This window comes from Castanea sativa, chromosome 1, assembly GCF_040712315.1.
Source record: "Castanea sativa cultivar Marrone di Chiusa Pesio chromosome 1, ASM4071231v1".
In the NCBI taxonomy this organism is placed as follows: Eukaryota; Viridiplantae; Streptophyta; class Magnoliopsida; order Fagales; family Fagaceae; genus Castanea; species Castanea sativa.
In genome coordinates, this window is record NC_134013.1 from 27746491 (window position 1) to 27773649 (window position 27159).

Sequence of the window (27159 nt, forward strand, 5' to 3'; positions counted from 1 at the left end):
TGAACTACGGCTAGAAGTGCTTTCTCCAAAAGTAGATAACGCACCTCGGAGTCATTCAGCTTTTTGCTGACGTAGTAAACCAGTCTTTGCACCCCACCGTCGTCCCTTATGAGGACCAGGCTGACCGCATGGACGGCTACTGCCAGATCGCAAATAGGACCTCATCTACTTCAGGTCGAGACATAATGGGTGGCCGGGAAAGATATTCCTTAAGTTGTTAGAATGCCACAACGCACTCCTCGAACCATTGGAACCCCCTCCACTTATTCAACAGTTGGAAGAAAGGCCTGCATCGATCAGCTGACCGCGAGATGAACCTGCTGAGAGCAACGATCATTCCGGTTAATTTCTGAACTTCCTTTGGATTCCGAGGTGGCTGTAAGGTTTGAATGGCTCTGACCTGTGCCAGATTCACCTCTATCCCTCTATGAGTAACCATATAACCCAAGAACTTCCCAGAACTCACACCAAAAGAACACTTTGAGGCATTAAGACGCAACCTGTACTTTCTAAGTACCTGAAAAGTGTCGTCCAAATCTTTCACGTGCGCAGATATCGCCTTGCTCTTCACTACCATGTCATCCACGTATATTTCAATGGTCTTTCCAAGCTGCAATTCAAACATTCTGGTTATCATCCTTTGGTAAGTAGCCCCAGCATTCTTCAACCCGAACGGCATCACTTTATAGTGATAATTCCCTGTTGGAGTAATAAAGGCAGTTTTCTCCTGATCTTCTGCCGTTAGTGGAATTTGGTGATAACCCTAGAAGGCATCCAAAAAACTCATCCGAGGATGTTCGACAGTGGCGTCCACTAGCTGGTCAATGCGTGGCATCGGGAACGAGTCATTTGGGCAGGCTTTGTTTAAATCTGTGAAGTCTACACATACTCGCCATTTTCCATTCTTCTTTTTGACCACAACCGTATGCGTCAACCACTCCAGATAAAAAACTTCCTTAATAGCCCCAGCCTTCTTGAGCTTAAGCACCTCCTCCTTAACGGCTTCGGAATGTTCTTTGGAGGAACGCCGATGGGGCTGCCTTCTAAGAGGAATAGCAGGATTGACATTCAAATGATGACAAATGAAGCTTGGGTCAACACCCGGAGCCTCATAGGGGTCCCAGGCAAAAACATCGATGTTGTTCTTTAGAAACTCCACCAATTCCATCTTCTCCTGGTGTGGTAAACATACCCCAACCTGGAAGAACCTTTCGGGATCATCCGATATCAAAAACTTCTCCAGGTCTTCGCATATGGCCTTCTCTGCTGTCACCGCGTCGGGCGCATCCAGAGTCGTTAATTACTATGAGTCTTTTACGGCCGAGGCCGAAGACTGCACTTCGGTTTGATGCAGCACTGCGGACGATATGCATTGCCTGGCCACCAATTGGCTGCCGAGAATCTCTTCAATGCACTCCCCCGAAGGGAACTTAACCTTAACATGCAAGGTGGAGGAAACAGCCCCCAGAGCGTGCAAGCAGGGCCGGGCAAGGATGGCTGTGTATGGGGAATATGCATCGACCACAATAAAATCCACCTCAACTGTCTCCGAGCCAGATTGCACGGGCAACCGAATCTGTCCTTTTGGTATAACGGCCTTCCTTTCAAAACTTATTAACGGTGAGTCGTAAGGGGTGAGGTCCTCCAATTTCAACTTTAACCCCTTGAACAAGTCAGGATACATGATATCCACGCCGCTGCCTTGATCAATCATCACCATTTTTACATCATAATTCCCTATCCTCAGAGTGACCACGAGGGCGTCGTCATGGGGTTGGATGGTTCCAGCCTTATCTTCCTCTGAAAATCCCAAGACAGGCACATTCAACTTCAATCTCTTCGGCTTGGAACCCCCTCCTCGTCTTGGGAGTGCAAAACTGCCATCACCCTGGTGGGACATGAGCCAGTCCTGTCAGGCGTAGCGAAGATAACGTTGATCGTTCCCAAAGGAGGCCGAGATGAATTATTCCTCTGATTATTCGAGCCAGACTGACTGCCCTGTCCGCTAGGTTGGTACAGGTACTGTTTTAATTTTCCTTCGCTGACAAGCTGCTCCAAGTGGTTCCAGAGAGTCCGACAGTTCTCGGTAGTATGACCCACATCTTGATGGTACTGACAAAAGAGATTCTGATTCCTCCTGGCAGGATCCCCTGCCATCTTACGGGGCCATCTGAAGTAGGGTTCCTTACGGACCTTCTCCAGTAGCTGGTGCATCAGTTCTCGAAATACAGTATTAACTGTCTGAGGTGTTGCCGAGCCCGACTGCACGGAGTAATCTCTCCTTGGCTTGTTGTTGTGATATCTGTCCGACCTGAAATCCCTTCTCTCCTGCGGGATAACCTTCGCCTTACCCTTCCCCTGCTGTTGGTCTTTCTCGACCCTTTTGTACTCGTCAATACGATCCATGAGGCGACGTACACTCCGTACGGGTTTCTTGGTCAAGGACTTCCTCAAGTCATGATCGGTTGGAAGGCCTACTTTAAAAGTATTGATCGCCACCTTGTCAAAATCACCGTCTATCTCATTAAACATCTCCCAATACCTGTCGGAGTATGCTTTCAACGTCTTGCCGTCCTTCATAGCCATAGACAACAGCGAGTCCAACGGTCGAGGAACTCTGCTGCATGTAATAAACCGTGACGCGAATGCTCTAGTCAGTTCCCCGAACTAACCTACAGACCCAGATTTCAGACCGTTGAACCACCTCATAGCAACATGTCCCAAGCTAGAAGGGAAGACTTTGCACATCAGGGTCTCATTGTGAGAATGCACTGCCATTCTCTGGTTAAAGTGGCTCACATGTTCCACCGGGTCAGTCTGGCCGTTATAAATGGTAAAGGTGGGCTAGGTGAACCTTCTGGGGAGTCTTCCATTCTCAATCCTACGTGAGAATGGTGATTTAGAGAGTTGGTGCAACGCCCGGCTCATAGCATCGTTCCCCAAGCCCCTAGAGGGGAGCTTCCTGTGCCTATGACCTGGTGAGCCACTCTCTTCACAAGAGGATGTCTTGTTGGGGGGCGACCATGACCTTGAACTGTAACTACTTCCCCGGGATCTCCCTGAAGAAGGACTAGATGAGGATGGCGAATGCCTCCGTCTGACGTGGCGTAGCTTCCTCTTAAGATGATTGATCTCCTTCTGCATGGCTTTGGCACCATCTTCATGGGTGGTACTGTCTCCTCCACCGTGAGTATGACCCGCTCTAGGATACTCGGTGTGAACGCTACCCTCTCGATCCCTCCGGCGCTCAAGACGCTCGAAAAGATCCTCAGGTTGCGATCCCTGAGATTCTGCATGGTGTGAGCCTAATCCTACCATGGTGTTCCAGTTCCTTCAACACTAGATTCCCATAGACGGCGCCAATTGTAAGTGTACAATTGCGCCTGGACCCAAAAACACACGTGGGCTTAGGCCCAATGAACCTTAAACAATGAAATTTGTAGAGTGTGGGCTTGCAATCTAGTTTAATGATATTCGAAGCTTGATGAACAGGCTAGAATGTTATAGTGTTTGCAAACAATAGACAAACGGGGCAAAATGAACCTCCTCGGACGTAAGCCGAGGACAACTTATATATTATTTCTCCTTTTTCTTTCAAAGGTTACAGTTCTTAATATTTGTCCCTCCTTTTTCTTTACTCTCTTCCCTCCTTAAATACTTCTTCTTCTGCCTTCTTCATCCACGTGTAAAGCAAATCACCCTATTAGACACCTATCCCATCCACCACCCTCTGGAAGTCTTCAAATGATAGCAAGAAGGCTGACTTCTACTATTCAGGGGTCATTTCCCCATTAATGCGGCTAGGGAGGTAGGTGCAGGGTCTTTAATGTGGAGGTAGCAGCCTTTTTCTGAGATATTTCTCTCACACCGTTGCATCCGGATGGTACTTAAATCCCACTCTTAACCAACGGTTTTTCCAAAATTCTACCTTGATCTTTTTGGCGAATCCCAGGGTCATCGTGGGTCTGTCCGAGGAGAGATTCGTCCTCGGACAAATCCTCAGACTCTCGACTCATGGGCCAATTTGCAATTCTATGGGGCTTTTTGTCTAAAACGAACTAGTGCCCATCAATAAAGCCCAAGGCCCAAATACTTACTTAGGTCCTTTTGGTCCCCACAGATTCCACAAAAGGCCTCTTCTAAAATCATTAGTTATTTTTCATTAACATAATTTTAGATGAAGGAGACTTGATTATTATTGTTATTTTTAGATTCTTGAGGTAAGCATTCTACAAATTCCTTTTTTATTATTGATTTGGTGATTAAAAAATAGTTAAACTCTATGGAAAATTATTTTAGTATTTGTTTACACCTTTTTAGTAATTCAATTAATTATGAGAGATTTTGAGTTATGTTGGAGTGTTCTTAAAGAATTGCAAGAGTAAGAGTTTTTGAACTAGGCATTACTTAAGGTAAATAACAATTTTCTTGACTAGTTATATTTTACTTCAAATAAAATGTTCTATTAATTAATTTTTCCTTTCTTTGTGGTTAAGTTTTCTAGCTACGATTATTTAAAGAAAAAAAAATTTATTGAATACTATAAATGAATTTGATTCCATTGATTATTTAAAAAGTTTCTATTTCCTTCAAAGTTGGGTGTGTATGTGTTTGTTTCTCAACAAAAAAAAAAAAAAACTTGGGTCAAAGTCTAAAAATTATTTGTAAAATTTGACTATGCTTTAAATTTAGCTATGAGGGTTGTACTACTTGTACATGAACAAAAACTAGTTTCTCATAGGGAATAATACGAGGCCAATGCATGATTCTTGGCCTAGTAATGGAGATACGATGTGACCATAATCATAAAAATTGTAAAAAATATGAAATCTGATAGGATATGGGTAAGGGTATCGTTTGAAGTCCAATGAAATTTTTGATGTTTTGGAATTCATTGCAATTTTTTTTTGTCTATTTTTAATTGAACTGAGATATAATTTCTAAGCCTATGAGTTTTGTCCTGTTAATAGTTCATTTTATCTATTTTATTGTATTTATGCTTCATCCAATGGTTACTTACTGAGCTATCAAGCTCATCCCCCTTATTATTTCTATTTCAAATTTTGAAATTTATCAAGTTTAGATGTATGTGAAAGAGATATTAGGTGTGAATGGAATATTATGTTTGATTGTAATAAATATCAGACACATTTGCTATGCGGTTATATGAAGATTTTAAATTTAAGAACTATTGTGTCGATTGTAATTTTTGGAGATTTTTTTTAATTATTAATTTATGGGAGATTAATTAATCTTGAACTGTCAACTCTTTTTGTTTCCAAAAGAATATTCAATGAACACAAAGTTTTAGTAGGATCATCTATCCAAGCCTAAATTCAAGCTTGTGCATGCATGTATAATTTGTAAAATTGATGCTTGTTTGATATAGTTTATTTTTGCCAATATGTTATAAACTTGTTTTTCTTGGATAATATGAGTTAAACTAGTATCAAGAATTCTAGCTTTTAGTTTTAAGATTTCTCACGTTCATATAACTTTCCTTTTGTGCTTTAACAGTGTAAATTATTTCATTTTTACCATAATTTTCTTATTTTTCCATTAACTAAAATAAGTGAAATTTAAAACCCTCGATCTAGGGAATCAAATACCACCATTTGAATTAATTATTTTGAGAGGTAATTAACATGATCGTACCCATTCACATAGACACACTATTTCCTTGAGATTGCAGTTTGTTACATTACTTAATCCCTTTTAAAGAATAATGATTAAACTTTAGAGTGGCTTGACACACTTAAAAGATAAAGTCTTATGGGTTTGTACCATTCTCATGTGCCTAGCTTATACTTTGGGTTTGAAGTTGCGATACATAAATTTAAAAATAAACACGAAGGTGATTTGTGATGATTGTTTTTTTGTGAGAATATTTGTGATGATTATAATTTTTGTGAATTGTCAACAAATGTTGTATTCCTGCATACATACTTTGGTTATGGGGATTTTGAAGTTTAACGCTTATTTGGTTCAAGGAGGAAGAGGTGGAAGGTAGGAGAGGAAAAGGTCTGTGCGATCATCATCTGCCTAGCTAGCTCATACTTTTATTCCCTTTTATCTCATTTTCCTTTCAAATGAAGCATTTTCTTTTCTTTTTTTCTTTAGTCAAATTAAGTAAAATAACACTAGCTTTTTATTTTATTTTTGTTATGAGTAAGATAGAAATTAAATCCCTGATATCAACCTTGCATATGAGGCAGTATGATATCATTCTATTAGCCCATCAACCACACTAATTAATTTCCTTTTTTTTTTTTTTTACAAGATAGAATTTCTACTCTCAGTGTATATGTGTGTGAAGCTCCCTCCTGGAGACTTGAACCCCGGCCCTTGCCCCCCACACTCCACAAGCATTTATACTTGTGGAGTGACCATCACACCAAAGGTGTGCGGTGGTAATTTCCTTTCTTTTAATAACTTGATAGTTAAAATAATTCAGGAGGGGAATTTGAACATTTCCTAATAAAAAAGGTCAAACTATGCCATTGGGATATAAGACTCTACGCTTAGTTATTTTTTATTATTCGATAGTTAATTAATTCTTTTATTTGCATGAATTTATTATTCTTTTAACCTAATAAGGTATTGTAAAACCATGTATTAAAAATCAATTGAAGGAACTATTATTGTGATGTGAGACTCTAAGCTTAGTTATTTTTTATTATTCGATAGTTAATTAATTCTTTTATTTGCATAATTTATTATTCTTTTAACCTAATAAGGTATTGTAAAACCATGTATTAAAAATCAATTGAAGGAACTATTATTGTGATGTAAGACTCTATGCTTAGTTATTTTTTATTATTCGATAGTTAATTAATTCTTTTATTTGCATAAATTTATTATTCTTTTAACCTAATAAGGTTTTGTAAAACCATGTATTAAAATCAATGAAGGAACTATTATTGTGATGTAACTTGAAAGACTATCTACTTTTCTCATCTGATCTACCAGAATGAGAGTTAACAAAAATGTATCTTTAACGGTTATATTAGAGAGATGCATGAAGAAGAGTTACACATTGTGTAATCTATAATCATCATCAGATTACTAGAAAACGTATATATAATTAATTACATGATGAAGTTCTTAAAGACTTTCATAATTAATTAATTACTTAACGACCGGAAGTTATGGTACCCCTATGAGAGAATGAGAGCATGCCTATTACCTCACGACTCAATCGCTTAAAAGTTACGGTACCACTATGAGAGAATGACTAGTACTAGTCGTCCGAAATAGCACAACATGCTTACAAGTTGGGACAGCATGGGATTGCATGCCCAATATCTAGTCATGCATCATGGCCTAAAAGCAAAAGGGCCCAGATTTTAAGAGAGAAAAGCTCCTGTCATTCCATATTGTCTCATTAAGGAGTGCCCTAAAAACAAAGGGCAATTCTTACATAGTCCGGAGCAATGCTCCGAGACTATTTAAGTTTTCTCCAAAAACAAAGGCTAATATTAATAAACATTATTATGAGTTACAAGTTACATTTTTTTTTTATTCTTTTTCAAAAAAAATCATGATTATTTTTTTGTTTTATGACCATCGAAGTGTATAATATGAACTTTTTTTTTTCAAAAAAAAAAAAAAAGCACAATTTAATGGAACATTGATTAAATAACATTAATTTATACTTTCAATTTACTCAACACATAAAGAAATTCGAAGTCCAAGACATGCTTACACCAAATACTAATTAATATTTACTATAAATTGAAATTCTATTACATCTTAGAAAAGAGTAATGTTTATTAAACATAAGCTATTTTGGACAATTCTACACATCCCAAAAATAAAATTTTAGTTGGTGGGTGTGTAGAATTATATAAAACAGTCCATATCCAACAAGTTTAACCATTTAAGCTTTAAAAAAGAATAATAAAACAATAACTTACCATATTATCCAGATTTTCATTTACCAACAATTTAGGTATATTCCTTACTAGGCCCTTTAGATATACATTACTGTTAATTTTTTTAAAATCTTCTTCCCTCTCCCTTGCGTGTATGTGTTAAAATACTTAGTATTAAATATATATATATATTCCTTACTTACCTTTGCCACAAAAATAAAAATAAAATAAAAATTGGAGGTATATTCCACGCGTTTAAAATAAGCGTGGGTGGTATCTGTCTATCTATTCAGCGCCACTACTACAACCACTACGGACTACCCTTTCCTTTCCGTTACGTCGCAGAGGCGGCGCCACAAACTTATTTCTATGGGTCCGTTTGGATAGAACTTATTGCTGAAAACTGAAAACTGAAAACTGAAAACACTGTAGCAAAATAATTTTAAAATGTGTGAATAGTACCGCGGGACCCATTTTTAATGAAAAAGTTGCTTAAAAGTAAAATTTGTGGGTCCGTGAACAGTGCACGAATGCACTGTTCACAGAAAATTGGGTCAACACTTGCGGCTGGAGGAAAAAAAAAAAAAAAAAAAAAAAAAAAAACACAAAACGCGGACGCAGAAACGCCTATCCAAACTCCACCTATAACTGCCAACCATTTTCCGTTAAACGGTCAATAACATTAACATATACCCTTGCTATACCTCGTTTTTAACGGTTAACCTTTTGTGAGAACAAACTAAGCTTCCCAAACTACCCCTAACTAGTCTCTATATAAAGCTTTGAACTTCCCACTTCTTAGTCTAACCCAAATAAGGAAACCCCCACACACACACACACAAATTCTTGCTCTCCATCCCATCTTTGCCTTTCTTTTTTCTCTTCTATCATGGAGACACAGGTTGATACTTTGTGGGCTCTAGCTCTAGCTTCTAAATGCAAAGCTCTCTCTTCTGAATACACCATTTTGGGTGTTGTTTTTCTTTGCATAACATGGCTAATCTTGGCTTTGTGTTACTGGGCTTATTGTCCTGGAGGCCCAGCTTGGGGAAAGTATTGGTGGAAAAGATCATCAGCTAAGAATATTAAGCCAATACCAGGACCTCGTGGGCTTCCAGTGATTGGGAGCATGAGCCTTATGGTTAACCTAGCTCACCACAAGCTAACCAAAGCTGCTGAGTGGTGCAACGCTAAGAGACTCATGGCTTTTAGTGTTGGTGAAACTCGTTTCATCATAACGAGCAATCCAGACGTAGCTAAAGAAATCTTGAACAGCCCAGTCTTCGCTGATCGTCCAGTGAAAGAGTCTGCTTACAGTTTAATGTTTAACAGAGCGATTGGTTTTGCTCCCTATGGAGTTTATTGGAGAACTTTGAGAAGAATCGCTTCCACACACCTGTTTTGTACCAAACAAATCAACGCTTCTGAGGCTCAGAGGTCAAAAATCGCATCCCAAATGGTTTCCATGACCATGATTGCATGTAATAGTAGTAGCTCTGGCCGTGAGTTCTCTGTTCGTGACATACTCAAACGAGCTTCGCTTAACAACATGATGTGCTCGACGTTTGGACGAAACTATGACCTTTCACAGTTGGATAGTGAAACTGAGGAACTGAGCCAGCTTGTGTCTGAAGGGTACGACTTGTTGGGAAAGCTTAACTGGTCTGATCACCTTCCTTGGATGGCTGGTCTTGACCTTCAGGGAATCAGATTCAGATGCTCCAATATTGTTCCTAGAGTGAACCGGTTCGTCAACCGGATTATCCAAGAGCATAAAGAGCAAACCGGTCAAAGAAACCATGATTTTGTGGACGTTCTTCTCTCTCTTCAGGGACCTGATAAACTCTCTGAATCCGATATGGTTGCTGTACTTTGGGTAAGCGACAAACACTATATTCCAATATTATTCTATATGAATATTTCTTTTTCTTTTTTTCATTACAAAATGTTTTGGTTATGAGGCTTGTTAATGGATTTTAATAGATTAATCAGTATTACTATTACCTACGAAACGTGTTAGCTACATACCTAGGAAAGATTATTAGCTACATACTGACAAAGTATTTCTTCTCACGTGTTCACGTAAACGGTGAATCAAACTATGAATTTGATCAGTGAGATTTGCTATTACGTACTAAGTGAGAGAGAAGGGAATCTCCAATATTATTTTTCATGTTGAATTCCTGTCCTAAGTTATAGTATGTATTCATGACAAACGTGTTAATTTTTTACTATTTTTAGTGCTAAAAAAAAACTGAGATTAAAAAAAAATAATAAAAAAAAAAGAGAAAAGAAAAAGCAGAAGCAAAAATCTAGGAAAGTGTAGCTTCAATGGGGTTAAGATTCTTGGTAGTAACGTTTTTATTTTCAGCAACTAAAAGAGGCATTCATTATGATTGTTTAATATAATGCTAACTACTGTCTTCATTCATTATTATATGGTCCTTTATTACAGGAGATGATTTTTAGAGGAACGGATACTGTGGCGGTTTTGATTGAGTGGATACTAGCCAGGATGGTACTCCATCCTCATGTCCAATCAAAAGTGCATGATGAGCTCGATCGAGTCGTGGGAAGATCAAGCCCGTTGAAAGAATCAGATATTCAATCCATGGTTTACTTGCCAGCTGTGGTGAAAGAAGTTCTTAGGCTACACCCACCGGGCCCACTTCTATCATGGGCCCGCTTGGCAATTGAGGATACTGTGGTTGATGGCTATCATGTGCCTGCTGGGACCACAGCCATGGTTAACATGTGGGCTATTACAAGGGACCCACAAGTGTGGTCGGACCCACTTGAGTTTCTGCCAGAGAGATTTGTGTGCAAGTGCAAGGACGCTAACGCGGAGTTTTCTATCATGGGGTCGGATCTGAGGCTTGCTCCGTTCGGGGCGGGTCGGAGGACTTGCCCCGGAAAGGCATTGGGTTTGACCACAGTGACTTTTTGGGTGGCAACTTTGTTACATGAATTTGAGTGGGTGAAATCAGATCAAACCCCTGTGGATCTCTCGGAAGTGTTGAAGCTTTCATGTGAAATGGCAAACCCTCTTACTGTCAAGGTGAACCCAAGGCGTACATGAGAAATTTGCACGTTATAAATAGGCAGCATAAATTGTATAAATGCTGGTGTTTGTCTTAATTATGTTTCACCTAAATAGTAACCCTTAATATATATGGGGGTTAAGTGACTAGGCAGTTAGCTATTAAGGTCAACGTACGCATAACCTCTATATGTTGAGGTTGAATCATTAGCTAGCTAGGCTGTTAATGATAGTGTGTATGTCTTGTTTCTACTAATGTATAACCCGCTTCCATATATATATGTATGTGGGTACAAGGGCTCTTAATGTTATAATATATATATGTGTACTACTTCCGCTAAATGTATGTGTAATATCTTCAAGTTTGTATGCACCAATTGCACAACAAAATGATATCATAATTGTCGCTATCCCAACAAATGATTTCAGAGTAAATGCGCCTTCACTAAGCATACACACGGCAATAATTAAGTCGGAAAATTTAGCAAACGATCCAACTTTCTGGGAATGTAGAATTGTGTTCTTTTGCAAAAATAAAGGCATATACTCCACATGATTAGATAAACCTACACAAGAAAAAGAAAAATTTACATGCAAATTAGTTTGCAAACGTATAGTCTTTCATGATAAGCCTCCAAGTAAGAGAGGGTATAAACTATAACGTCAAATCCAAAAAAAAAAAAAAAATCATCCTAACACTCTACTATTGTTTATATGATTGACTCACATAGTTTTGTTCTGATTTTAGCGGCTGAAAGAGAAAGTACAAAAGAACCAACCAATCTATCCTTGTTGTCCCATATACATGTGGTCCCACTATGTTTTACACATTTAGTATAAGATCAAATTTTTAGCGGCTATTGCGTCAGTCCAGATTAATAACAAATGGATTTTGTACTTGTTAACTATTATCTTCAATATACAATTTTCTTGTAAAAAGACTTCTTAATTATATTTAAGGTGTTTTGTGTGATTTATTTTAATCACTAGTGGAAATTGACAACACACCTAAACGTTTTTTTATATGCCATTATTACCAAAAGGGATGCAAAACCTGGAAGTACTATAACTTGACAACTATCTAAATGCAATTATACTCATAGTTGGATATAAAGTAACAGGTGATTCCCAAGACTGTATTATAATAATTTCCAATGGCAAAATTATATCTTGATACTTGTCTAATTAAGTTGTTGATTGATTGAGATTGATTGAGAGACTGAAAGAGGAAAAAAAAAAAAAGAGTGAAACTTAAAATTTTTCGTGGATGAATTTAACGGAATGCGTTTATAAGTGAAAACCTTTAACAGTTACATCTTTATTACTAAATTTGTATTACAATGAATATAGGGTTTATGTACTTGAGGACCCTAACTAATTCTAGAGTTGATTTGTTTGTTCTAAATAGATAAGTCTATAACATGGAAGATGATTTCGTATCGTACCGGCCGGTATTTATCATACCAGTGTGCACACCAGTACAGAAATGTAGGTATTTCGTGCCGGTTAAAATACTGGCCATGCCAGACCCGTTTCGGCTGTACCGAAAAATATATCGGGTTTCGGCTGAAAATTAGATACCAGAACGGAACAAAAAGCTGTTGATCTTAATGCACACAGTGACCCAAAAACGCTGGCGATCAACGTTCTCGCGTGTGAGACTAGAGAGAGAGGTCTAGAAGTTGGCTAGCAGCGACAACGGTCTCTTCATCTTGAACTCACAATGGTAACAATGAAGTTGGCTGGCGATGAATGGCACCACTAGCATTCATTGAGGCTGCGAAACATAGTTGAATGCTTGACCTGCGAGAAGGGAAGAGAGAGATCAAATTTGAAAATGTGTGTTGACTGATGGGAAGAGATACATGTGGTGGAGTAAAACGTGAAAAACTGTGTGAGACTAAAAGGGTGTTTGGATTGTGTGTTTGCGCGTCCACGTCCACGTCCACATCCACGTTTTTTTCTCCTTTTTTTTTTTTTTACCCAGCCGCATGTTTTGACTTTTCAGCAATGAACAGTGCACGGATGCACTATTCACAGGTCCCACAAATTTCATTTTTCAGTAACTTTTTCATTAAAAATGGGTCTTACGGCACTATTCACATATTTAAAAATTATTTTATTATAGTATTTTTAGTTTTCAATTTTTAATTTTAGCAAAATAAATTCTATCCAAATGGACCCTAAAGAAACTGTGCGGAGTGAAATGAGAAGTTGGAGTGAAGTGATTAGAAGTTAACGTATGTATTGGTGTAAAAAACTGACAAAATATACTTGGAAAATGTGAAAGTTGAAAAGTATAAAAACTCACGTTTGCATTTGAGTTTTTTGGCTTTATCACTAACAAAATTTTCTAATTATTTTATTTGATTCTACCAAACCCATCCCACTTATTATCTATTTGTCTCATCTAAACCTTTTTGTTGATTTTTTTTTTTTTGGTCTTATTTTTTTTAATAAACTTATAAGCTTAAATAGTTTAACTGCTTAACAAATTAACTTTTACCAAATAATTAAATTTATAAATATACAAATAATATATATACTTTTAAATTTATTAATATATATATATATTATTTTTTAAATATAGTAGATGATTCTATGTAATTTGTGTTAACTTAATTATATATATTATTTGTTTTCTTTATATGCAATGAACAATTAAGTTTTCTGTTTTTTATATCGTTTTTTTTTATGCAATTAACAATTGAAGTAATGTTTTATGGTAAACAGTGATTTTTGAGGTAATGTGTTATAGTATATAGAGATTTTTTATGTGTGTGTGTGTATATATATTAAATATATAAAATAGTGGTAAATCCGAAACGGTACACCGGTATTGACTGGTACCTGAAATATATCGTACCACTAGCCAAACCGGTACAGCTTCCGGTACGGTATTGACTTCCTTGGTCTACAATATGTTTGGGGCTTCTTGGACTATAGTTTGTATTTTGCATCTTTTCCCACCCAAAGGCTTGTTTAAATCTTGTCCATGTAAACTTATACTTATCATATTCACTGCTTCATTCTTTTCACATTCCTCTCCAACACTTAATTAAGTTGTTTGCATCTCAATTTAAGATTCTTGGTTTCACATGGTTTAATTGGTAAAATCTCTTATTGTTGAATAAATGATTTGTGATTAAATTTGAGCTCCACTATAAATAAACTCACTTAGCATCCTTGATTCAATAAACCATTTGATTCTTGGTTTCACATGGTTTAATATGTATTTTTTTTAAACCATGATTTAATTTTTGGAAATGAGGCATCCGTGAGGTACTGGAAGTCTTGAAGTGTTGCTGTTAATGTATTTGTACATGAGCATCCTTTGAGGGCAACCTTCTCCTTGCACGACCAAAAAATGAAAATGGAAAACATAAGCCTCCCTTATATTATATTCTATATATAGTTTGTCAAAAAATTGAGTATCCTTCTTGCATGATAAATATATATATATATTTTTTAACAAAAAGTATTTTCATCATTTTATAGAAGTAGAATTATCGTCTTCCTTGGTTGGCATTTGGGCATATATAACTTTGCGAACGTTTAGTTTTACCTAGTGGGCAAATTTTAGTTTGAAATAAAAATACTTAAAAGTCATTGTTGCACAGCTGAAGTATTGTTGAATAAGTGTAATAATTTGAAGCAAAATAAAATGTCATGAAAGCATCCATAGAATATTCGAAGCATCTACATATATATGAAATATACACAGTGCCTTGACTCAGAAGTCCTAATTAACAAAAGAAATGGACAAAGGCAATGTCATAGAGCAACACAAAAAATTTTGACCCTATGATTTCCTAAAAGTTTGTTCAGATATACACTTATTTGCAAGACATTTATAATTTTTTAAGAGCGAAGATGGCTCATGGTCCTCACAAAAATTTCACATTGAAGTCCTCCCTTGAATTAAAATATTTAACATGTCGCATGTAAGACAACGAAGTGGTTTGTGCACTATAGTTTCCAAGAAACTTAGGAGTGTTGGAAATGGACAACCTGATTTTTAATTTATTGGAGGTGATATATATGTCCAAAGTATATATATATGCCACCTGGAAAAGCAAAGGCCATGTGTCCAAAAGAAATCTTCATGTCGACAGGTCGTCAAAAATATGTTCACATCGTTTTCTTTATTATTTCCTTTTCAATTAAAGAAGCTAGGGTTCTACTCAAATAATAATAATAATAATAATAATAATAATAAAACAGAAAGAAAGTAAGAAAAAAAGAAAAGAAAAGAAGAAGCTAGGGTAGTTAAAATCTAAGGATACCACAAAGTAGGTTCTAATAAAAGTGTAGTGGTAGAAGAATACTATAATATTTTCTTTCTTACAAATGCAAAGGGGAATTTTAACCTATATTATATTTCTTTTTTTAAAGGATCGGACAAAATCACTAGGTTATAAGATTTTTGAAAAACTGATAATGAAAGTTATTGCCAAGAATATGCTCAGCCCAATAGAACAACGTCAATTAAGTTAATGTTAAAAACGTGCATTAAATATTAATTGGGCACTCATATCAGTAATGCTTTGTGGGGCTTTTGATTCAGAACTATCGTAATGACCGGATCAAATTGACTCCATCATTGATGAAGTTAGGTATAATTAGAGGATCAGAAGGATTTAATTCCCTTCTCTCTCTCTCTTTTTTTTTCTCCTTCTTTCTGTTTTTATTACTGATTTCTCTCACTCTTTCATAGAAGGTTGTTTTCAGGCATGCATGGGTGACACATCAAAGAAGTTGGTCGTCGAAATATTAATATAATTCAAAATGGTTAAGCGTGGGCTGTATATGTTCATAATTATATTGCATGCAGTAAGCATATTATCCATAATATTCTTGGAAGAAATAAAAAAGAAGAGAAAAGAATGACCAAAAAAAAAAAAAGAAGAAGAAGAGAAAGGACATAAAGAAAGATAGCATGACAAAAAGCATGATCTTGGTGTTGCTTGTGGAACGATTGCTATCAATATCATCATCTTATTAATGAGTTTGGATCCCATTGTGATGATAAATTTTTCATGTATATCTGTTTTAGTTGTCATTTCTGGCTCTATTGGAAGCTTTAATACGATAATCACGTAACGTGAACAACTAGTCGATAGCATGTGAAAAACACGTGAATAGAAAGCAATAGTACGTACTTCATGAAAAGTCCATTACATGCTAATAGTTTTGTCCATTAACTCCAACATAGATTGATCATGCTCTCTGTTTTGTATGAGCTATAGCAAGGTACCCGTGATGGGTCCAAATCAAAAGTCTTTGCCGGAAAGAAGTCCTTTGCTGCATTTGTCGTAATTGCAACCTCCAAGTGCCAAGCATGAAAGATCAATTTTTAAAAAATGTAGTTTTCTGATAACAAGATTTAGTAAGATTTACAAAACATTACGAATGCATATGTTATATCTTGATATATATATGACACATGCATTTGTCTTTGCTGATGCCATCTGTAAAATATCAATAGATTCTCTCCAGATAATGCTTGGTGTGGTTACCCAAAAAAAAAAAAAAAGAGTAGTGAATGTTAAAAATGTAGTACAGGACTTACAGGTTAAGATCTTATTGAAGATTATAGAAGTACTATAGGCAAGATGTTTATAGATAGCTTCTAGTACAGTTGTACGTTGACCGACAAAGTTTTTATAAATTACACTATATTATACTCGGTTCACATCAGTAATTATATACTCCATAGAAAAATTAAATGACCATATTTTAGCAAACTAAGTCCAAAATATACTGGGCCCGCATAAGTACTCTAGCTGGTCCATTTAACACTAACTTACTTTCAAAGCTTATTAATTGAAGCATGCGATCAATCTTTGCATTATTGTTATTAAACCTTAGGCGGAATTTGATTTGATATAGGTTTTGGATAATTGGATTAGCGGCCTAACAAGTCGGTTACCAGTCAAAACATGTATTTAATTAAAAGTTTAATAAAAATTAAGAATATTTCAAAAAAAATTCTTAAAAAGATTAAAAATTGAAATATCAATTTTTTTAAAAATCATGTAAAATATTCACAATATAATATATAAAATGAAATATTTATTGCAATATTAATTTTTGAACTCTCTTTGATAAGATAGATTATAGTTCAATAATTTTTTTAATGATCTCCTTAAGTTACAAACATGTATTTTTATTCACTAATAAATTTCTAATCGTAGGATTAAATCCTAAGCAAATCACGGTTCCTCATGAATTTATCTTGAATTGGGATCTTTCGACTCAATTTTATCCCTTTTTGCTGAGAGAGTACCCCATTTTTCACTTTTAATTGGTCAAAATATATAGAATTTCTTACTTTTGTGAAGAATTAGATCCAAAAACTGGAAGGGAGGGGGGGTCTATGATGAATTGATATTGTACACCAATCATTAAGCTATTAAATTCTTTTCACGATAGTGAGCCACATGTATAGGATAAATTTTGCCATTGATCATGGTATGAAAGACGATTTAGAGGCTCATAAATGTCCATTTATAGACTAGATATTAAGGCCTAGCTATATGAGATCCTAACAATGTCATTATATGCCCAATTATTTATTAACGAGCCATGTTAAGATCTTTAACCATTATTGAAGCTCACCATGTAGCATTTGATGCCACCTAATCGATATCTAGTGAGTGACTATGATACCCAACTTTCATTTTTCATACATTGACATGTGGATTGATGATTACTTCTTGAGTTGCATATTAATCTATGAGTTCACCAATCGTTGATGCTTCTTGAAGTAATAAGCTTGTATTACATGTAGTAGTTTGTAGAATTATTATTGAAAAAATAAATAAAAGAATTGGGCCATGTGAGTTCTTCATAATAATTATGACCCATATCTTTAGCCAATTTAGCTCTTAATACAAGATCATTCAAGTTAAGGATTTTTATTCTATTTCATATTTTTATTTTTTAAGTTCATCCCCCAAGGAATGGGACATGGTATTTTTTCATCATTTAGCTTGAGCACAAATCAAACAAATCCTTCATTTTTACGGGTAAATTCCATATTACACAATAAAGTTAATTTCAAACAAATACCTAGACGATAAATTATAAAAAGAGTTTAACTTAATTTTTAAATATTTTTCTTAGAATCAATTTATTAGGGAAATTTGTAATGATAATAATAAAACAATATCAAGACATACATTTAGAAGATCTCCACACAAAAAAAGTAGAAATAATTCATTTAAGGAAAAAATTGCAATTGAACAATTTATAAAGAACTCGTTATATTTTATTGGATTTGCTAAATTAAATTCTTAAATGATCTAACTAAAGACTTGAATTGATTAGGTAGCATAGATTACTGTCTAATCTATTAGGTTGGTTTGGGTTTATAAATGGAGTAATTTTTAGGTACTCTTTTGATACAAGATAGAATTCTACTCTAGCATAATCTAAGTGTATATGTGTGTGAAGTTCATTTTTAGATACTTGAACTCCGGCCCTTGTCCTCCACACTCCACAAGCACTTATACTTTGGAGTGACCATCGCACCAAAGGTGTGCGGTAGTATTTTTTTTTTTTTAGATACTCTTGGAACATAAAGAAAGATGCTTATTTTTCTCACATCTATGATGGAGTGTACTCATTAAATTTTTAGTGTAGTTCACCATGAATGTAAGAAAAAAAAAAATCATTTCTCCATACTCCGAAAGTACTCAAAGAAAATTTTCCTTAATAATGATGCTTTGAATCAATGATTTTCTTTTTCCAAAAATAAATACTTTGAAGAAACAAATGTTTCCATAATATAATTTTCAAAGTTATTTTTAGAGCAAGAAAACCACTAAGTAAATAGGAACCTAACCGATTTTAATTTTTTTTTTTCCTTTCTCTCACTTAAAACTAAATACACTCATTTAACACCACGAATTGGTAAGGTCAAAGAGAATCTATCTCAAAAAATCTTGAAAGAATGATCGGATATACAATCATGATTATTGATGAATATAGTTTGAGTATGCCATAAGCAATAGAGCATAACAAGAATCAATTTCTGAAACAAATCCTTATTTTAAGAATAATAATATTCATGTGGCAAACATATGGTCGTGCATAAGATTGAAATTTGAAAGAATAAATTTGCGATCTTTGCGTTTTCTTGAAAGTAACAAGAAAGTGATTATTAATTATTCAATAACTAAATTGAGTCATTTTAATGATGGTACAGAATCAAATTTGATGGTATGACGTGAGCAATTGAGTTTAAAATTATATACATATTTTTTAGAGAATGCCATATGGGCTAAAAAGAATGAATTTATAATGTGATAGATTAACTTGGTGGGCAATTTGGGCTCAAGATTGATTTGGGTTTGTAAATGCTAGAATATGTGCCTGCCGTGCCAGTCAAATGGGAAATAGTAATTTGGATGGAATATTCAAAAGAAATATTTCTGACTGAATAATTCCATTGCATGACTAATGGATTTATTTATTCGAGAATTAGATGGGGTTTCTTTTGTCGTGATCATGTTTATGCTGTAAAATGGAAAGTGTAATTGCATATTCAACAGAAATTTTGCCGACTGAATGATACGATTCCAAAGAATAATGGGATTTGTTTATTAGACAAATTCTTGAATTGGAAATGATTTATGTTTCAAAATGGAAAGGAATAAATGCAATGAGCCTTTTCCTTAAAAATATATATATTTTTTGATGCTGTGGCCTGTAAGTGGAAGAGTCAAGGTGCTAGCTATTATGATTCTCAGAAAAAGAAAAAAAAAATGGTGCTAGCTATTATTTCCAAGGATAGATCCTCTTAACATAGGATTCTTGTTTTGTGAATATTAAAATAAGGAAACCTGAAGTGCTTCTGCTTCTTCTTCTTTTTCTCTCTATTTTTTTTTAATGAAGAGAGATTACATTTTTTATTTATTTATAATTTGATAATTGTGTGTAGGGGAATTGAATTATAGATGTTTTCAACAGAAAACTAATAAGTGTCATTTGAGCTACAATGCTCTTGTTTGATATGATAAATTTTAATTTATAGCGTCTAGTTCATAATAATTGCTCTCTTATGATAATCTTATCATCAGGCTAAATTATCAACCAGTTTTTAGTTTTTAGTATAGATAGAATTTGAAATCATATATCTTAATTGAGGCAAATTTTTTTATTAATTGAGTTATAACAAGAAACTAGTGCAAAAAAGCATTTTAGGTTTAATGGAATGGTAATAATGATTTGGGTCACTCAAAAGAAAGGAGAAGAAGCTCAAAAGCCCCGTTGCTGCAATGTGGCCTAGAATGGGCTGGCCTGCATCATTGGAAATGTAAGGTCAAAAGCCCAAGCCTTCGAGATTCCCACGTTGAAGATCATAACTAAAGACTAGCTGTGTAATATATTTCATTGAAAGAAAAGAGGAAGAGAGGGCTTGGCCCATCTCTTTCCTCAGGACCAAAGATCCAGGAAGGAAGGTAGGAGATGGAGAAGGCCTATTCCAATTTACAAAAGAGAGTATAAGTCACCTTTTCTTTTTAGATGGAGAAGTTCTGTGACATTCCTTTCACAATGATGGCTTTTTATTAGAAGGTCAAGACACCAATTAGTTTTTGGTATAAACGGATTAGCATTTTGAAAATGAATTTCTTATTCTACAACAAATTTTTTTATCAATTACTAAATAAAAGTTACGAATATAAATCATACTTGTGTGAATAAATAAAAAATCCAAATAAATGAGGGAGTTGGGTGACTTGACATTTGCTATGATCATTTTGATATACCACTCTGAGTAGTTTTGATGAACTGGGTAATAAGAATTTTGGGTTCTCCTAAAAAGATTAGGAACTTGAGCTTGTGCTCTCTCACCAAATTTAACGCCAAAAGAGAAGCCAGAATCAGCATTAGGGAGTATTTTTAAGTATGCCTTTGCTATTAATTAATTCAAAAAACATGTGCACCACCATGCATGACAATTCATAAGTTAGGATCTTTTTCAATTGGGGATAATTGGTTTGGGGCTTGTGGATGGGTTAGATCATGGTGCGCATTTAATTATAATCAAGAGGTTGTATTAAAAGAAAAAAAAAAAAGGTTAGTTCAATTAGTTGCAGGCCCAAAGCTTTAGGCCCGTTTGTGTGTGCCTATAAATATTGGCTTTAACATAAACATTCTTCTGTGGGCTTCATGCAAAGGGTTCAAAGCAGGTCAGATTCAAGTCCATAAATGAAGTTTGGGGAAACTCGTTTAGTATAAGTGATTGATTGAACTTGAAGTCCATGCCATGACAAACTAATAAAACATTATACACTGTCCACTGGAAAAGCTATTATTTAATATCCACACCTGAAATAACAGACTGGAAGGACCCATTCTTACATGAAACAACCAACATAAACTATACCACAGCTTATTCCAGCATTGGTTACGTAAAAATGTTCAGTATTTATTGAATGTAGCCGAATCCTGCATTCTGGAAAGTGCCTTCTCAAATTGGCTCCATCTCTGCTCCAATGTCCCAATGTATCCAATGGACATTCTAACCAAGCCTGGTGAAATTCCAGCTAGTGCTTTCTCCTCAGCATTCAATTCACTACTAGTACTACTACCAGAGCAAGACATAAGGGTCTCATAGTATCCCAGGCTAACTGCCATGAGCCCAAACTGAGTGCTGTTTTGCAAATGGTTCATCAACCGGTTAGCCCTTTCCTCAGTTTCCATGTCAACACAGAGAAGCCCACCAAACCCATAGTCCTTATTGCCAAAGGACTTCAAAAGATTGTGATTTGGGTGATCTTCAAGGCCTGGGTAGATGACCTTAAGGCCCAGCTTTTTCATCCTTGTGGCAAAAACTAATGCTCTGTGGCAATGCTCCTTCATTCTTAGGCCTAAGTGAGGAATCCTCTCTGATAGTTCAAAGGCAACCTTGGCATTCATTGTTGGCCCTAAAAGCATAAGGGTCCCTTGGTGGAGGTCCATCATGGAGTTCACAAGACTTGCAGGCCCACACACAGCTCCTGTCAATTGTCATTGGAATGTTGGAATGCATTAATACTCAAATTGTATAGTTGAGAAGGTATCTTTTGCATCTTCTAAATATATATGAAGTATCCTTCTCACCATATTTGGATTTCATGTAACTGTACAGTCACATATTATGAGAGATACTTATATGTCTAATGTATGGGATTATTTTTGTCAAAGATGACTATCACGCCAAGGATGCATAATAATACTAATATCGTTTTCATAATATTAACATTGATAAGTAGGCACATCAAGAAGACAGCAAACGTCAAAAGCAAGAAAAAATGGAGCAAAACATCGTGCATATCTTTTGCACCATAAAAGCTACTTTTCCCAAGAAAACACATGACAAATACAATACGTTTCAGGAATGAGCAGTGAAATTTGTACACCAGGTCCACACTTGAAAATTGCATTTTTATTTTTATTTTATGAACACTTGAAAATTACATATTGTGATGAGGACCACAACATGAGATAATGGCAAGCATAAAAGTCCACAAGACATGCATAAATTTCTAAGTTTTAAATAGAAGTTGATAATCACGTCATTTACCTCGATAATAATTTGTGACAAAAGTTTTCTATTCACTTGAGGAGAAATAAAGTCACATCAATTAATTTTAAATTTAATGTAGAATAATAAACTTGGTCCTACATGGGAATTCCCTCGAAGATACCAAGATGCTGGACTCTACTGGTTGGTGGATTTGGGCTTATCAATTAAGTGTGGACATTTATCATCATTATTGTAGATGATAAGAATAAAGATGAATCTCTTTTTACAAAGAGCTTTCAAAAAATCAGATCTTATTAAAGAGTTTTTTTTTTTTTGAAGGCAGATCTTATTAAAGAGTTAAACCACCCATAGTGGAACAAATCCTTTTACTGATTTTTACAATATGATACTTAAAAGTTATCAAGAATATTCTAAACCGATTATAAGACAGTACCCAAGTAACCCCAAATCTGACTTGACGAGAGGCCAATGCACAAAGAAACAAAGCCAAGTTTAATTAGAATTCTTAACCCTCATCACATGTATGGTTATATCATAAACATCATCTATTTTACATTTTAATTTTAAATGTAAATATTAATGATAAAAAATATAAACATCACACATAAAATTGTGAATATTATACATACATCATGTAATATGAGAAAAATTCCCATGTTTTCTCATTAAGGAGCAGGGAACTGTCCTGCTTAGTTTTTTAATACCATTTGATAAAACAATCAATTTATTTTTCAAAAAGTACTTTTTAAATAAGTGTGATTTTAAAATTGCTTCATGAATTTCAATTATAAAAAAAAGAAAAGAAAAGGGAAAACTGCATGTCTAGGGGTATGTTATGCCCTCAATTTTAACGTATTAATTTGTAAATTTTATATCATAAAATATGTAAAATTGATATTCCTAAGTACATCACTTAAATAAAAAGAACCACCCTTTGCTTAGATAAACCAAATGACCTATGGCTAAAATATCTTATAAAAAATTAAAAACAGAGAAAATAAATTAAAAAACAAAACAAAACAAAAACTGCATAAAACTATAAAAGATAAAAGTTTAAATCACGCGGCAGGTTTGCAAAGTAAAGGTAGACAGCATCATTCACGAGGTGAAACTAACACAACCACATGAATCCAATAATATCCCGTGGGCATCATCGAAAAGGCCGCAGCACACACACGACACAATTTTTATTTTTTATTTTTTATTTTTTATTTTTGAGAAGACACGACACAACTTTTGATGGATACTCTTTTAGTCTTTAACCCAGCGCCTGAAATCAATGTACTAGATTCCCTCACTCACTATTAACCACGTGGTTAAAAAAGTTGACAGTACCATTTTTACAAGCTTTTAGAAAGATATTTTTTTAATAAATATTGTAATCACACTGTAAAATAGATAAAATTATTTTTTATAGTGCAAAATATATATAGTTTTTTTTTTTTGGGTTGAAAACAAGAACATTCGAATGTAGTGCCCTAAAAAATAATCTATAAATACTCAATTTATTTTACCGATTTTAACCTACTATTTAGAGTTTGTTTGGATATCACTTATTATTGAAAATTGAAATTCAAAAATACTGTAATAAAATAATTTTTAAATGTATATATAGCACCGTGAGACTTAGTTTTAAAGATAATTTTGCCAAATTTTGTACTTGTAGGTCCCGTGAATAATGCACAGGACCCAAAAAAAAAACACAAATGTGCAAATTGTGTAACGTACCGCTATCCAAACTCACACTTAATAATATACCTAACATTTTATCTACTATTTTACCATACAAACTATTAAAATAATATAAAATTTAACACATTATTGTTTAAGGTTGTTTTTAATTACTTAAAAAAAAGGTTGTTTTTAATTGAATTTTAGTTTGCTTTGATTTTACGTAATTAAAATTTTATTTTTACATTATATGATTTCTCGTCACATTCCTTAAAAATGACCAAAATAATAATAAAATATATTTGGTGTGTGACCAGTGTTTCTTAATCGTAGATTATTACGTCATCAAGAGGTTAAAATTTCCAACTGTTAAGGAGTTACCAGAAGGACAGGTAAAAAAAAACAAACAACCAAACAACCTTTTAACAACTTTTCCTATTCTGTTAAAATAAAAAAAATAAAAACAACTTTTACTAGTTTTTACGTACCAGCAATAATGTCGGCCCCACCGCTAATAAACTTGGAGATACTATGAACGACAACATCGGCGCCGAGCCGAGCCGGAGAGATAACCATCGGAGCGAAAGTATTATCGACCACAACCTTAACACCTTTCTCGTGAGCTATTCGGCTCAGCTCCGGAATATTAGCCACACTCAGTGTCGGATTCGAAACCGACTCAAAATACAACACTTTTGTCTGTCCCAAAACAATCGCATTCCTCACCGTCTCCAAATCGTTTATATCCACAAACGTCGTCGTTATGTTGCAAGCTCGAGGCAGAAAGTGAGTCAGCAAAGCGTGGGTCCCACCGTAAAGTGATCTAGAAGCCACCATGTGGCCCCCACTGCTGACAAGTTGTAAGAGAACGGAGCTAATCGCAGCCATGCCGCTCGAGGTGCAGTACGCGGCTTCGGTGAATTCCAGCGCCGCCATGTGGCGGCTGAGATTCAACACCGTCGGGTTGAAGTGGCGGCTGTAGATGAAGAAGTCGCGGTCTGGGCCGAGCTCGCCGGAGAACATTCTGCGCATGGTTTCTGGCTCCATCACCGTGAAGGTGGCTGAGGCTTCGATTGACATGTTCACTCCGCCGTGCTCGCCGAACTCGTGGCGCGCCGCCGCTAGAGACGCCGCGGGGTCGTCGTGCGTGGAGGATGGGAATAGCATTTGTTTCTTTGTGGGCATGAAGTTGTTGCTGTCGTCGAAATCATCAGACCCAGTTCGTTTTTTGTTGTCAGAGATAACAAAGTTACTGTGGGATTTGGTGTCAGCCATGATTTCTGGTTTGGAGTTTCAGAGAGCAAAGGATTTTGATTTGAGATAAAGGTAAGGAAGGTATGAATGAGAGGTTTATATAAAAAGCGAGAAAGATGGTGCGGTGGAGTTGGTGGGTTTTTTTACATGGAATGGGGAGAAGAAGAAAATAGAGTGGGATATATAAAAGTGTAATGCTATCATTATAAATTATTTTATAGGGTTTAAAAAAATTATTTTATAATATTTTTATAAAATATTAGTATATTTAATATTTTATTAGTTTTTATTATGTATTAATAATCAATCATCATATTAACTGTTTGTAAAATTTTTTGTAAAAAAGTATGTTATAATAAAAGTATATTTATTATCTTATTTATTATAGTGTTGAGGTGTTTATTATAGTGTTAATGTGTTATTAAAATTTTACCAAAAAAACAAAAAGTTTTATTAATCACATTTATTACTGTAATTTGTAATTTAATTTTTTTTAATAGCCTTTAGAATAATTTAAGAGTGTTATGAAATTATTGTAAATTTCTATATTTTCCGGATTTTTGATAAGAGTTTTTTATGATTACAACAAAATCTTACAACTATTTTGCAATACTAGTGTCAACGCATCATAGATAATTTTTTTTAAAAAATTATATCAAAACTCACCACAACTTAAAACAAGAGTAATGTGAAAATATTGTGAGATTTTTTTTTTGTTACAAATTTTTTTAATAATATAAAACTATATTCTTTCTAAATATGGAATAGGTTTAGAAAGTTTATATTTTTTTTCCTTTGAAAATTAAATTATGGACTCAAATGGAATTAATGTTTTTTTTAAGAAGAAAATGAAAGTAATGTAAATTGTTTTTGAGAAACAAAAATATCTATAAAATTTTGAATGGTGTATCAATGTGTGTGTATATATATATATTTTGAGAAAGGGTGCAACAATGTATATGGTTTTTTATTTACAAGGCATGTTAATAGATACCTAAGGCAATTGTTCATAAACCACATTAAGAAAGTTTTGATATCACTTTTATGATAAATATAAAAAACTATCAACAAAATTAATTATTTTATCATTTTTTTATATAATATTTTTAAAAATAATTCATAAACCAATGCTGGTATTCCTTAACATTTTCTTTTATATATTAACCAACAAATTTCTTACCATAAAATTAGTACTCCAACAAAATCCAATGAGATTTCATAACAATGGATATGTTGAAGGTACAGTGAATCTGGTCACTTTTTTGGGAGGTGTAGATAAGTTTCGTAATTTTCTTGTGCCTGGGGATATCGATGATTCGATAAAGGACGCTTCCTGTTTCCATAGAAAAGTCTGTCTTTGGTTCTGACTGATCTGAGTGCAATTGGAAAGTAGTCCGGTGATCTTAGAATAACGAACAGTTCCAAATTTGGGAAAAGAGCTTGTGTAATTGTCCCATTAACATGTCCCGATTCATAGCACAAGTTAATTGTCCCATTAACATGTCCCCTGTGTGCTATTACTCAGGCGACTAATTAATCCATAATCTGCAATGCCAAAATTATGGTCAAAGAAGTTCATCAAAAAAATTTAAAAAAAAAAATTATGGTCAAAGAAGTTCATATCCGCAATCTAGTCATCCCCCAAAAAAGGGGGAAAAACAAAAACTAGATACTGCTCTCTAACAGCCGTAAACGATTTGCCCACATCTCTTATCTATTTTTATATATGTTACGTTACATATACTTATTGTCAAATGGTATTGAAATTCCAATGCCCTATA

At 34.6% G+C, this 27159-nt stretch overlaps 2 protein-coding genes across 2 annotated transcripts; one reads left to right on the forward strand and one right to left on the reverse strand.

Annotated features, from left to right (window-relative positions):
* Positions 1-8701: 8701 nt before the first annotated feature.
* Positions 8702-11220, forward strand: LOC142605740 (cytochrome P450 78A9-like). Its single transcript, XM_075777185.1, has 2 exons — positions 8702-9750; positions 10330-11220. Exons 1-2 carry the CDS (start codon positions 8764-8766, stop codon positions 10951-10953), a joined length of 1611 nt encoding a protein of 536 aa, XP_075633300.1. The 5' UTR covers positions 8702-8763; the 3' UTR covers positions 10954-11220.
* A 9913-nt stretch (positions 11221-21133) lies between these two features.
* LOC142612754 (methionine gamma-lyase) lies at positions 21134-25558 on the reverse strand. Its single transcript, XM_075784908.1, has 2 exons — positions 24613-25558; positions 21134-21923 (listed from the first exon to the last, which is right to left on the reverse strand). The coding sequence occupies exons 1-2, from the start codon at positions 25397-25399 to the stop codon at positions 21346-21348; spliced, it is 1365 nt and encodes a 454-aa protein (XP_075641023.1). The 5' UTR covers positions 25400-25558; the 3' UTR covers positions 21134-21345.
* Positions 25559-27159: the final 1601 nt, after the last annotated feature.